Raw genomic sequence first — 13479 nt, forward strand, 5'->3', positions numbered from 1 at the left:
ATATATACACACACTGAGAGAAGTACGAAAAAGGCATCTGTCTCAAAACTGGGATTAAAACTTCTAATTGTTAAATTACATCAGTTTGCTTGAAGGAAACTCACATTTTCTAGTAGGTCTTCTATCTTTCTTTATAAAGGCTGATTTAAGATTGAGTTCTGCAAAGTTACATGAAGGAAAATGCTGTGGATAAGAAAAATGCCATTTCAAAACTCTGATTTGTTAAATGAGCTACTATCAACTAGACTACAAAGACTTAGTTTCTTTCTTCCTTATGTTAGTCAGCTGATACAAAGTAATGACTTTTATACCTATATTGGAGCCTCCAACTGCATATATACTATCAGTATGCCTTCACCTTATCAAATATTTGGGGTGGGAGGAGGGCAGGACAGGAATAGAAATTTCAAGTAATTGCAAAACCCATCCTCTTTTAGAACACAGTCAAAAGCCTATTTTCATGATAAGCCAGAGGGTAAGATATGGCTTATTTTTTTTTAATTTTATTTATTACTTATTTGACAGGTACAGATCACAAGTAGGCAGAGAAAGAGAGAGAGGTGGAAGCAGGCTCCCTGCTGGGCAGAGAGCCCAATGTGGCGCTGGATCCCAGGACCCTAGGCAGAGGCTTTAACCCACTGAGCCACCCCGGCGCCCCAAGATATGGCTTATTGTAAGCCCAGTGCGTAAGCATTCTAGTTGCAGGATAAGGAAAAGTGGATACAATTAGATCATTTGTGGACTAGAGTGACGTCTCAGCTTGTCTTTTAAGTCTCCAAGGTCTTTTATTCCCAGTTAATCACCGAATATTAATTATTTGCAACACAAAATCACTCTTGGTATACTTTCTCCATTTGGTTTCAGTGAAGGCTATACTTCTCGTGTTCTCTTACTGGCTATTCTGTCTCCTGCCATTCATTCAGCAATGTCTTTGTGACCTTGAGCGGGTAACTTAATCACTCTGGACCTCTTAACCATAAATGAGGCTTTTAGCATAGCATTCGCTCCCTAAATCGTAATTCTTGTGTAACGTTAATTGTTACTAAGTACCACAAAAACAGCTCCGTGCGTCTGCGCTGGCCCGGCCTGAAACGAACCCACCCACACCTCGGAAAGGGCGAGCAGCAATGAGAATGCTGTGGAGAGGAACTTGGCAACGCTCTCCACCGCGGAAGCCGGGCTGGCAATCCCGGCCGAGCTCTACCCGCCCCGGCTAGAATTCAGAAAAAGTGCCCGTTTCCGTAGGGGAAGTGGAACCCATGACAACGCCCCAACGACTTCCGGCTTGGCGCACCTTCCCTTCAGCCCTATAACTGCACTTTCGATAAACACGCGGAGTCCAATATTTCCCTCAGGCATCTCCATAGTTTCTTTATTTCCCCCTCTTTATGGCTCTATTTGAAGATAAAGATTAAGCTGGGAGGGATTACAGATAGGCGTGGCTACGGAAAAAAGGAAGCGTATAAACCGACCTGGCGAAAATGCGGAGCGGAAGTACCTGGTGTCCTCTCCTCTCTGGCCGGAAGTTGAGGGACTGAATGGATTCCGGAGCCGGCTGCTGTAGCTTCTCAATCTTCCTCTGAGGCTTGGCGGCCGCTGGGCCACCAGGTTCATGTGGAGACTCCCGGGTTCCCGCGCCGCGCTTCGTGGGGTCCGCACGGCGGTGGAGCGGCACACTCGGGCCGAGGCGGCGACTGAGAAAGCGGCGGGCGCCATGGAGCGCGCTGTAGTGCGCTGTGTGCCCTCCGAGCCTAAGCTAAGCCTGTCGTTCGCGCTGGCCGACGGCAGCCACAAGAACATGCAGCGCGACCAAAGCGAGCCGCTGGGTCGGGCTCTCAGCCGGATAGCAACCAATGCCCTTAAAGGCCACGCTAAGGCGGCCGCTGCCAAGAAGAGCAGGAAGAACCGGCCAAATGCAAGTGGTGGCGTGGCCTCTGCGGGGCCTGGGCCCGAGTCGACTGCGGCCTCCGAGCCCGTGGTGAAGCTGTACTACCGGGAGGAGGCAGTGGCTGAGGACGTGCTCAACGTGGACGCCTGGCAGGACGGCGCGGTGCTGCAGATTGGCGATGTCAAGTACAAGGTGGAGCGCAACCCGCCCGCCTTCACCGAGCTGCAGTTGCCACGCTACATCATGGCCGGTTTCCCGGTTTGCCCCAAGCTCAGCCTCGAATTTGGGGATCCCGCCAGCTCCGTCTTCCGCTGGTACAAGGAAGCCAAAGCCGGAGCGGCAGAGCCAGAGGGCGGGGGCCCCTCGTCATTGTCTCCCTCTTCACCCTCTGCTGGTTGGACGGAGACGGGTGTGAACGAGCGCGTCTACACGCCGTCCAATGCCGACATCGGGCTCCGACTGAAGCTTCATTGCACCCCAGGCAATGGGCAGCGCTTCGGGCCAAGCCGGGAGTTGGAAAGTGTGTGTCCCGTGGAGGCAGGGCCTGGCACGTGCACCTTTGACCACAGGCATCTCTACACCAAGAAAGTGACGGACGACTCCCTCATCCGCACGGTCTCTTACAACCTCCTGGCCGACACGTACGCCCAGACGGAGTTTTCGAGGAGCGTCCTTTACCCGTACTGTGCCCCTTACGCCCTGGAACTCGACTACCGCCAGAACCTTATCCAGAAGGAGCTCACGGGCTACAACGCTGATCTCATCTGTTTGCAAGAGGTTGATCGCAGCGTGTTTACAGACAGCTTGGTGCCGGCCCTCGAGGCCTTTGGGCTGGAGGGCGTGTTTAGAATCAAGCAGCACGAAGGCCTGGCTACTTTCTACCGAAAGGCCAAATTCACTCTCCTTAGCCAGCATGACATTTCTTTCCATGAAGCCCTGGAGTCCGACCCACTTCACAAAGAACTGCTGGAGAAGTTAGTTTTGTACCCGTCTGCGCAGGAGAGGGTGCTCCAGAGATCTTCTGTCCTCCAGGTAGAGTACCTCTGCCATTCTCTTTACATACTCTTCGATTTTTAGAGCACTGGAAGATTTTTTTCATATTTTCCTGAAGGTATTTGCTCTTGTATCTTAAGCACAAAGGTTAAGCATAGCATTCACATGCTATTCAGGATTCACATTCACATTCAGGATACACATGAACACAGGAACATTCGTTCATTGAGCAAATACTTACTGAGCACCTCTAGTGTGCCAGGCACCTCTGAACAAGACAAACGAACTTTCATAGTGCGTACAATCTCATGGGAAAGACATGCTGAATACAAGAATATGGTATTTAATATTTTACTCCTTGCCAAGCACTGTTCTGATGCATTTTGAAGCACTTAAAATTTAATCATTAAATTTTGTTCTGAAATTAATATTATAGTATATGTTAAGTAACTGGAATTTAAAAACTCAAAACAAAACAAAAAAAAAAAGTACTTAATAAGTGGCATGTTTAATGAAGTATTCCACAAATATTAATACTTTGATTTTGGCCATAGTAATCCTGCTATTTTTACAGATGTTATTTTGTAAATGGGGAAATGGTCAGGTTTACTTACCCCAGTTCACATACGTTTGGAGCCAGGATTCTTAACCCAGTTACTTATATATTACATCATCACTGAGCAGGTGTTAAGCTGTCTTAGTTTTTATTTTTTTTTTATTTTATTATTTTTTTTTTTAAAGATTTTATTTATTTATTTGACAGAGAGGAATCACAAGTAGATGGAGAGGCAGGCAGAGAGAGAGAGAGGGAAGCAGGCTCCCTGCTGAGCAGAGAGCCCGATGCGGGACTCGATCCCAGGACCCTGAGATCATGACCTGAGCCGAAGGCAGTGGCTTAACCCACTGAGCCACCCAGGCGCCCCCTGTCTTAGTTTTTAAAAACATGTTATTTATATATTTGTCCAGTTTTTAGGTAACTGGTTTTGTTCATAGTAAGATTTTGGAGTAGCTATCTCTCTTTCTCTCTCTCTCTGTTTTTTGATTTTGTTTTTTTTTTCTTCAAGCACCCAGTGTGTTTCATGCACCTCTTTGTAAGCTCACTCACTTGAATCCATACAACAGTCCCCCTTGAGGTGGACAATAGTGTCTAACCGGGTGACCAAACTGACATGGGAAAAGAGTGTCTCTCTCCAGGTCACACAGCTATAAACATTTAAGTGTGGGCCTGACTTCAAACTCTGCCTTTACCCAAAAACACCAACTTTAATGTTCTCTAAAATATATCCTTTTCTTAATTCCTATATGATGGACTATTATTAAAAAACATGTTATTCCGAATCCAGTTCATGTGTATCCTGAAACTTGTAGCCAAAGTTTGATTTCATACTTGCAGTCATACTTTTCAGTCAGGGAAGGTTATGAAATGTCAGTTCATCATATAGTCTTAGATTAAGAAAAAAACGTTCAGGAAATTGATGGCAACTGGACTCTTGGCCCTTTGTTTATTTTAGGTTTCTGTTCTTCAGTCTACCAAGGACTCTTCTAAAAGGATATGTGTTGCTAATACCCATCTCTACTGGCATCCAAAAGGTAGGTTTTAGTGGTTTTCACAAGTGATGTAAACATGGTAACTTAAGTAGGGCTGTTCTTTTTACATACATCTTTATTTCTTTTAGTTTTATTGAGATATAATTGTCAATAGCATCATATAGGCCTAAAGTGGGACTTAGATATATTGCAAAATGATTGCCATAGTAAATTAACATCCATCACCTCATGTAGATTTGAAAAAATGTTTTTTCCTTGTGATGAGAACTTGTAGGAGCTACTCTTTCAGCAACTTTTAAATATACCATATATCATTGTTAACTGTGCTCATTATGTTGTACATTACATCTGTAGTACTTACATGCCTCATAACCAGATGTTTTTTACCTTTGGGCCACCTTCATCCAGTTTCCCTTCTCCAAACACATATTTTGAACGTCCCCCAGATACTGTATGTAGTTTGTGGGCTTTTTTCTTCTTAAAGGCAACATTTGAAAGTACTTATAATAATGTTTTTTATATTCACAGGTGGGTACATTCGTCTCATTCAAATGGCAGTAGCCTTGGCTCACATTAGACATGTCTCGTGTGATCTGTATCCTGATATACCAGTTATATTTTGTGGAGACTTTAATAGTACCCCATCAACAGGAATGTATCATTTTGTTGTCAACGGCAGCATCCCAGAGGATCATGAAGACTGGGCTTCCAATGGGGAAGAGGAACGGTGCAACATGTCCCTTACCCATTTCTTCAAATTGAAAAGTGCTTGTGGTGAACCTGCTTACACTAATTACGTTGGTGGCTTTCATGGATGTCTGGACTACATTTTCATTGACTTAAATGCTCTAGAGGTTGAACAGGTGATTCCATTACCTAGTCATGAAGAAGTTACCACCCACCAGGCCTTACCTAGTGTTTCCCATCCCTCTGATCACATAGCACTTGTATGTGATTTAAAATGGAAATAGACTTGTGTTTAATGGAATCTGTGTGCGTTAGTAGGAAATTTAATATGAATCAAAGCTTATGTCTAACCTTCAAAGAGGAAAACTAGTCAGATAAATGTTGTTACTCTACTAGTTAGTTCCAGACTCTTCATTACACAACTGTTCATAATATTTGCAGTTTCTCCACTTCTCTTTTTTTCCTATTGTTGAAGGAAAAACAAATATATTTATGACTCCCAGGAAGAACATTGAATTATGTACATTTTTATAAGTACCATTTTTTTAAACTAGGAATTAAGAATTTTGTAAAAAAACAAAAACAAAAACAACCCATTTGAATGATCCTTTAATTTTTCTATCATAACACATTTCACATTGAATCATGTTTGTATAATTAGGGAAGAATGCATACAGGTTGAAGTGAGAGGCCTAAGTCTGACATGAAGGAGTAACATTAGAGTCTCCCTCTACCTCAGGTTGGCTAGCTATTTAATACAACTTCAGAGCTTTAACAGAAGATTAAATTATGCCATCACCAATTGTTATTGCTTCTCATCTTTAGTTTTTCAGTTAACATAGGCTATTATGGTCCTGTTATTTTTAGGATTTTACTTTTTAGTATGTGGTACAAATAGACATTTATGTTCTTATTCTTACTGCAGCTCATTTGAACTTTTAGGATGCAAGCATAATTTAGTGTTCAAAGTGAATAACAGCATATTCAACTTGATCCAATTTTCTTCAATAATTTCTTGCCCATGAAAAATGTTCATAAATCAGTAGGGTATTTGACTATATCGTATTACAGAATGTGGCATAAGAGATTACCTTATGAGAAACTGCCTACTGATATGGGCTTGACATTTTAGGTGAACCTTTGAGCATTTCCCTGCTGGAAGTATTTTTGAAATTGTTGGTTTTTAAAAATAGAAAAGGGAGTAGTGGGGCTTTTGAGCATTTCTAAAATAAACTGTTCTTTTTATAGACTTGAGCATTATAGCCTGAGTTATAGGAAAACATTGTATATATAATTTATATGCTATAAAAAATTTAAATATGAAGCCAAACTTTTTAAAATTAGAAATTGCAGTTTAGTGATTAGTTTCTAGCCTAGAGTGGTAACTGAGCTCTTCTCAGTTTTTACCATACCTTATTTATAATGCTTTGGCTGTTACTTTCTAATGTTCAGGATAACTATAATGTTATCTCATATTTCTGTGCTTAGTTTCTTTATCTTAGATATTAAATGCCCATTCACTTCAAGAATTCTGATTTTCCACAGTCATGAGAGCTTTTGTCCCAAATTCGTTACTAATTTCTAAACCCAATACTGTAAGAACTTTTTTGATAGAGTAGGCTGTCCTTTCATATTCTCACTATCCACTGTCAACTCCTAGTAAGTTGTCTATCAACTCCTAGTAAGTTTGAGAATGAGTTTTAGAGTTCATTTTGAACATGAAAGTACTTAAAACACTGGAAGGGGAAAATTAAAGTGGCAGTTTCCTGGGATCTTCTTTAGAAAAAGCTGTAAAAAAGTAGATGCTATCAAATTGTGCCTTCCTAAATAACATCTTTGAGAGCACTTTAACATTAGTTTAGAAATACATGAATATATTAATGCCAGAATCTGATTCTTTTGCAAAATACATATTTTTTCTTTTTAAAATGTGCTTTTGGTCTGCTTTCAAACAGGTTGACAGGACCCTTAAAATAACTTTAGAGAAAATAAAGTTTCTAAGCAAAAAGTTGAGAAACATTTTGAAAAAAGAAATGGGAGCATGACATGCTCACTCATGCCCATGAGGATTTCTTTCAGATTCTGTATTACCACCATGGCTAACTAGATTGAACTCTTGGCTGGAAGAAATAATCACTTACCAAACATTCCACATTCTGAATCTTTAAATTTGACTCAGTGTGTGATCAGATTATATTGGCATTTCAGAATAGCATAATGTAGAATCTTTTTTTTTTTTTTTAAGATTTTATTTATTTATTTGACAGAGAGAGATCACAAGCAGGCAGAGAGGCAGGCAGAGAGGAGGAAGCAGGCTCCCTGCTGAGCAGAGAGCCCGATGTGGGACTCGATCCCAGGACTCCGAGATCATGACCTGAGCCGAAGGCAGCGGCTTAACCCACTGAGCCACCCAGGCGCCCCAGGCATAATGTAGAATCTTACTGTGAAGTGCTGTATACTCTGGTCAGTATGCAGATATATATATTACTATGATTGGAGTCCAAAGGTAGGGAACACTAAGAAAATTGTATAAATAGGATACTAAAATTATCTTGTATTCATGAGTTAGAATAAAGTGGTATTCAGAAATGTTTATTAGCTTAAAGCCATCTTTGTGATTAAATATTTCTATTTGGATTTTTTAGTACATTTAATTTAATAAAGTATGGAAAGCACCTCTCTTTATGGTGAACCCATTTTATGATGTCACAAGTTCTTGCTATAGGAATTAACATTCCAAAATGGTATATTATTGATTACAAAAGACTAAGAAAATTATAGAACACTGTCCTGTTAAATGAACTCTTACACAGTTGCCATTGCAGACATACACTATAGTTCATAATACATTAGCAAAAAAAATCACTTCTGGCTGTAATGTGAAGTTCTTTAAAATTCCGAATACCAAAATCAGTTTCAAATTTCCAAGTATTTCACTGGGTGGTGACTTTTCTGAGAGAACTAAGGCAGGCCTGATATCAGAATGTGGCATGGTGGTTTCAGTCTGGAGGTGTATCTGAGAAACAGTACAAGGGAGAGGGTCCAAAGAACACTATCATAGGAAGATCTGCCTATGATTCATTAGGTTTCCTATCAGATCTATTCTCCAACTATAGGAATAAAGGCAAAGGTCCCCTACAACCTGGTTTGAGGGAAAACTAAAATACATGTTAATGAAAATTAAAGATCTGCATTACTAGCGTACCATAAAATCCAAATGACAACACAAAAGGGAAAAACACCCTAAAAAATTATAGCCAACACCAATTCTTTAATCATAATTCAAAGATATTTAAATGTTTTGAAAGTTCTAATACTTTACTCAACCTAGTACTAGAAGGAAACACCTAGATTTCATTTAGGGAGAAGAAACAGTTGAAGATTTTTAACTGATTTGGGTAATCAAATTCTGTGGTCCCATTTAATGAGAAAATACATGCTTTAGCATGGAAGGTACCAGAGCTGTATTGCATGATTTTTTAGTACTAGCCTGAGAACAATAAGACCATATTTTGAGAGGATAATACCAAAGCATTTTTTTAATTGAATTGAAATTCATGTAAGACTAACCATTTTAAAATTTCGATTCCACTGTATTTAGTACATTCACAGTATTGGGCAATCATTATCCCCAACTAGTTCCAAAACATTTTCATCACCCCAAAAGGAAACACACTGACCTATTAAGTAGTGTCACACCATTTCCTCCCCTCCAGACCCTGGCAACTACTAATTGCTTCCTTCCTCAATGGGTTTATCTATTTTGGATGTTCCATATAAATGGAATCATACAATATATGACCATTTGTGTCTGGCTTTCCTTTATTTACGTTAATGTTTTTAGAGCTCTTCTGTTTTATGTATCAGTACCTCATTCCTTTGTATGGCTGAATATATTCTATTGTATGGTTATACCACATTTTGTTTATCCAAATGGGTGTTTCAGTTGTTTCCACATTTTGGCTATTGTGAATAATGCTCCTATGAACATTCACATATATGTTTTTGTTTGAACACCTGTCTTTAATTCCTTTGGTTATATACATTTTGAGAAACTACCAAAATGTTTTCCACAGTGGTGACACCATTTTACATTCCCACCAGTGCTGTATGAGAGTTCGTTTCTCCACATCCTCACTAACTTAGGTGTTTTTGATTACAGTCATCCCAGTGGGTATGAAGTGAAACCTCTACCAATGCCTTTTTTTCTTGTTTAGTCTAATTATGTTGTTGCAGTCATGAGCTAGATTATTCCCAAGGGATTACCCAACCTATATTTTTTTCCAGATTTTTTTTTTTCATTTCATCCTACTTAATCTTACAAGCTTGTGTCCAGTTACAAAGGTCAGTCTCATTGCTTTTTTGGTAGAGATTTGGGGAGAAAAACATTATTAAAGATACAGAAGTCCTAGGGGCACCTGGGTGGCTCAGTGGGTTAAAGCCTCTGCCTTCAGCTCGGGTCATGATCCCCAGAGTCCTGGGATTGAGCCCCGAGTCTGGCTCTCTGCTCAGTAGCGAACCTGCTTCCTCCTCTCTCTCTGCCTGCCTCTCTGCCTGCTTGTGATCTCTGTCAAATAAAAGATCTTTTAAAAAAAAATACAAAAGTCCTAGAGTATAAATTAGAATGACTAAGCAGCCCAAGGAATCAAAAAAAAAAAAAAAAGATCACTTTTAAAATGTGGGTCTACTCCCATAATTTGTTTCATAGAAGGAACTTGTGTACTAATACTGGTTTTTAAGTGGTTTAGCCATGCTCCACTATTACCTGACACTTTTTAAATCCATTTTAGGTATAGAGCAGCAGATAGCAAGAATGCCTAAATACTAATTCCTCAGAAACTCAAATGGCTGTTACAATAAGTTATAATGCTTAACAATCATCAAAAAGACAAAAACTCTGCTCATTAAAACACTTAGGTTTTGAAAAGACAAACCTAAATTCAAGATAAGCTTTAATAATACATTTTTTAAAACATCACGCTAATACATTAAAAATTATAATATGGAACAAAATTACTTTGCAAGTTGGCCATAGTGTAATGAATAAAAATGAATAATACTAAAGCCAGATGCTAAAATTAACACTTAACATGTAAACGATAAATTAATTTTAAATTGTAGACCTTAAAAATACTAAGTCAGTACAGCTGACTGATACCACCTTCAACATAACTAGCACCTACCAGCTGGATTCATGCTTCTATAACAAACTCAGCTGTTAAAATCCATGTTTGTATTGTCAGTGTTAGGCTTTTACTCATATTCTTCACTTTTCCTGAAGAACCACTAGAAGCAATCATTCATCATCTCCCATCTTCTGTCCATTTTGTTTTGACTGTATGTCAAAGGCTTTATATATTGCAATCCATTTTGCCCAGGAACTGACTTTAATGGTTTTATCCTGGATTGTTGCTGATGTTCATCTTACGTATTTGAAGTATTCCAGTATGCATTTTTAGTTCCATCTCATTTATTTTCTTGAAATTGAAAACAGTTTGGTAGGGAATTGGATAGGCTTCATTTGGCGTTCTTATATTGGACGGTTTTGGGGGGCATTTTAGATTTTGTCAGAGGGAGCACAAGCAGGGCGTATATCAGGCAGAGCAGGCAGAGGGAGAAGCAGGCTCCCTGCTGAGCAAGGAGCCTGATGCAGGACTCAATCCCAGGACCCTGAGATCAGGACTTGAGCCAAAGGCAGCAGCTTAACCAACTGAGCCACCCAGGTGTTGTGATATACCCACTTTTAAGAGTATTATATATAATCTTTATATCCTCTGTGGAGTAGTTTGGAAAATGGTGTATCCAAGGATAAAAGCATTTAGAAATAAAGCTGGTCTTTCTCAGAAAAACTGGGTTTAGTGTTTGAATAGCTCAAACCAAAGATAAATATTTCTTCTGAAGCTGTAGAATTTTTAAGTATTCTAAATAATTGAATTATATTACCTCTTTCATGTCATTTTACTAGATACTTAAAAAAATCTGCCTTTTTGCACCCTAGCTTGTGTCATTTTTCTGCATCCTAAATGAAAAAAATCCCACAATGCTTTGGTTCTTCAATCCAAAATTGATCTTTATTTTTTTCCCTCCTTAAGAGTTTCTGTTAACTGCACATGAAATCAATTGTCAAAACCTGGCATCAGGGCACCTGGGTGGCTCAGTGGGTTAAAGCCTCTGCCTTTGGCTCAGGTCATGATCCCAGGGTCCTGGGATCGAGCCCCGCATGGGGCTCTCTGTTCCGTGGAGAGCCTGCTTCTCCCTCTCTCTCTGCCTACCTCTCTGCCTCCTTGTGATCTCTGTCTGTCAAATAAATAAATAAAATCTTTAAAAAAAAAAAAAAAAAAAACCTGGCATCAGAAATAAACTGCATACTCATTACCAGTCACTCCATTGCCCCCTTCCTCTCAGCTCTTCGAAACCACTTACCTACTTTTTGCCTCTATGGATTTGCCTATTCTGGACATTTCATACAAATGGAATCATATACTCATATAGCCTTTTAAAAAAAATATTTTATTTATTTATTTAACAGAGATCACAAGTAGGCAGGGGGCAGACAGAGAGGGGGAAGTAGGCTCCCCGCTGAGCAGAGCCCAACATGGGGCTCGATCCCAGGACCCTGGGATCATGACCTGAGCCGAACTGAAGGCAGAGGTTTTAACGCACTGAGCCACCCAGGCGCACCTCCCCTGTGGTTTTTAATGTGACACAGTAGGTGTCCCTGAATCCCAAGGGGCAAGGACTTGTGCTATGGTAGCCCATTTTAAAAACTGCATTGCCTTTTTGTTAGACAACCCTTCCCCCGTCCCCTTTTAAAAATCATTCCTCACCTCTTTAAGGCTAGGCAGGAGACAAACCTTGCCCAGTCTGTGCTATATACATCTCTATTACCTGAATGGCACTCAACCCAGCCTTAAAAAAAGAGCCACTGACACCAACGAATTGGTCAGTTCCTGAAAACCAACTCCCTGCCTGCAGATGGCAGTGCTAAGCCCCCACAGACAGTACTGAATATTTAAATGCGCAGTATAATTCAAAGTATACCATGAGAACAGTGCAGAAATTCCTGACAAGGTCAGAAAGACACTTGACTCCACTGACCTTTAAAACACAAAGGACCTCATTAGCATCTACTCACTAACTAGTACAGCTGCCTTTTTTTTTTTTTTTTTTAACTCTTAAGAGAGGGAGAGGTGGGGGAGGGACAGAGGGACAGAGAGAGAGAATCTTAATCTTAAGTGGGCTCCATGCCCAGCACGGAGCCTAACATGGGACTCAGTCTCACAACCCTCAGATCATGACCTGAGCCAAAATCAAGTCGGATGTTTAACTGACTGGGGCCACCCAGGTGCCCCTGCCTTAATTATTCTTTACCTGAGTCCAGAATATTACTTTTGCTATTGATTTCTCAGACTTTTTGTTGCTAGAATATAGCCACTTAACCTTTTTATGTGGTTTGTGGAAACAGGAATAAAGGGAGATAGGTAAGATAGTAAGAAACAAAAGCAACCACGTAACCTTCCAATAGTGGTAGCTTCAAGTTAGGTACAATGAATACAATATTACTGTGTATATGCTAGAAGGAGAAATTTATCAAATCAAAAATAGGCTAGGCTTAACCAATTCTCAGGAGTAAATTTTAGAACCAAGTCCTGATCAATTCCATGTTTATATTAATGTTGCCTTTAAAGTAAAATACCTAGACTGCCTTAATGAGATTATAAATTAAGACTATTATTTCATTCCTACCATTTTCCTAAAAATAACAAAGTGGTAATATAAATAAATGTCATTTGGGAAGAGTTTTTGGCGCATCAATACTATACCAACACTAACTCTACTGATCCTTAGGAAAAGGCTGGTAATAGATTATCTCTAGTCACTTTCTTAGAATTCAACCATCTGAATAGGTAACCAGACTCCAGAACTATTTCAGTAATTGTCCCCTAAACCAGATCTTCAGATAATGTACTTGTCAGATATACCAACCATTTGCTCTTTATAAGTCAACCTAAGTTCTCATATATACTCTACCAAAGTTGGTAAATATTAGTTAATACTTACAATATGGAAACATCGAACATGCCACCAGGAAGCACAAGCACTTGTTTCTAATTTCAAATCAGAAATCACTCACCTCCATACCAAGAATCAGAACGTCCACATATATGGAAGTTTGATCCAGGACATCTGGTTTCTGGTCCAGCATGCATGTAAGAAGCTTGGAAGTTGCCACTCTGTCCTAATGAGAAATCAAAAACTGAACACACTGAAAAATCAGCACCTATTTTTAGGTCTGTAAGAGAAATATCACAGGGCAAACTGGTGCCCCCCAACTTGGAGCCCAACAGGTGAATACAGAGAAT

General features: G+C 39.9%; 1 protein-coding gene across 1 annotated transcript; it reads left to right on the forward strand.

Moving 5' to 3' along the window:
• The first annotated feature begins 1502 nt into the window (after window positions 1-1502).
• PDE12 (phosphodiesterase 12) lies at window positions 1503-9130 on the forward strand. The gene is made up of 3 exons (XM_059390009.1): window positions 1503-2920; window positions 4393-4471; window positions 4958-9130. Exons 1-3 carry the CDS (start codon window positions 1613-1615, stop codon window positions 5398-5400), a joined length of 1830 nt encoding a protein of 609 aa, XP_059245992.1. The 5' UTR covers window positions 1503-1612; the 3' UTR covers window positions 5401-9130.
• Window positions 9131-13479: the final 4349 nt, after the last annotated feature.

Source organism: Mustela nigripes, chromosome 2 (assembly GCF_022355385.1).
Source record: "Mustela nigripes isolate SB6536 chromosome 2, MUSNIG.SB6536, whole genome shotgun sequence".
Lineage (NCBI taxonomy): Eukaryota > Metazoa > Chordata > Mammalia > Carnivora > Mustelidae > Mustela > Mustela nigripes.

What these genes read in the sequence shown, in the direction of transcription:
- PDE12 (XM_059390009.1), top strand. Translation starts at nt 1,613, where the DNA reads ATGTGGAGACTCCCGGGTTCCCGCGCCGCGCTTCGTGGGGTCCGCACG. An exon ending in AGAGATCTTCTGTCCTCCAG is followed by an intron (nt 2,921 to 4,392) that starts GTAGAGTACCTC and finishes TGTTTATTTTAG; the next exon opens with GTTTCTGTTCTTCAGTCTAC. An exon ending in TCTCTACTGGCATCCAAAAG is followed by an intron (nt 4,472 to 4,957) that starts GTAGGTTTTAGT and finishes TTATATTCACAG; the next exon opens with GTGGGTACATTCGTCTCATT.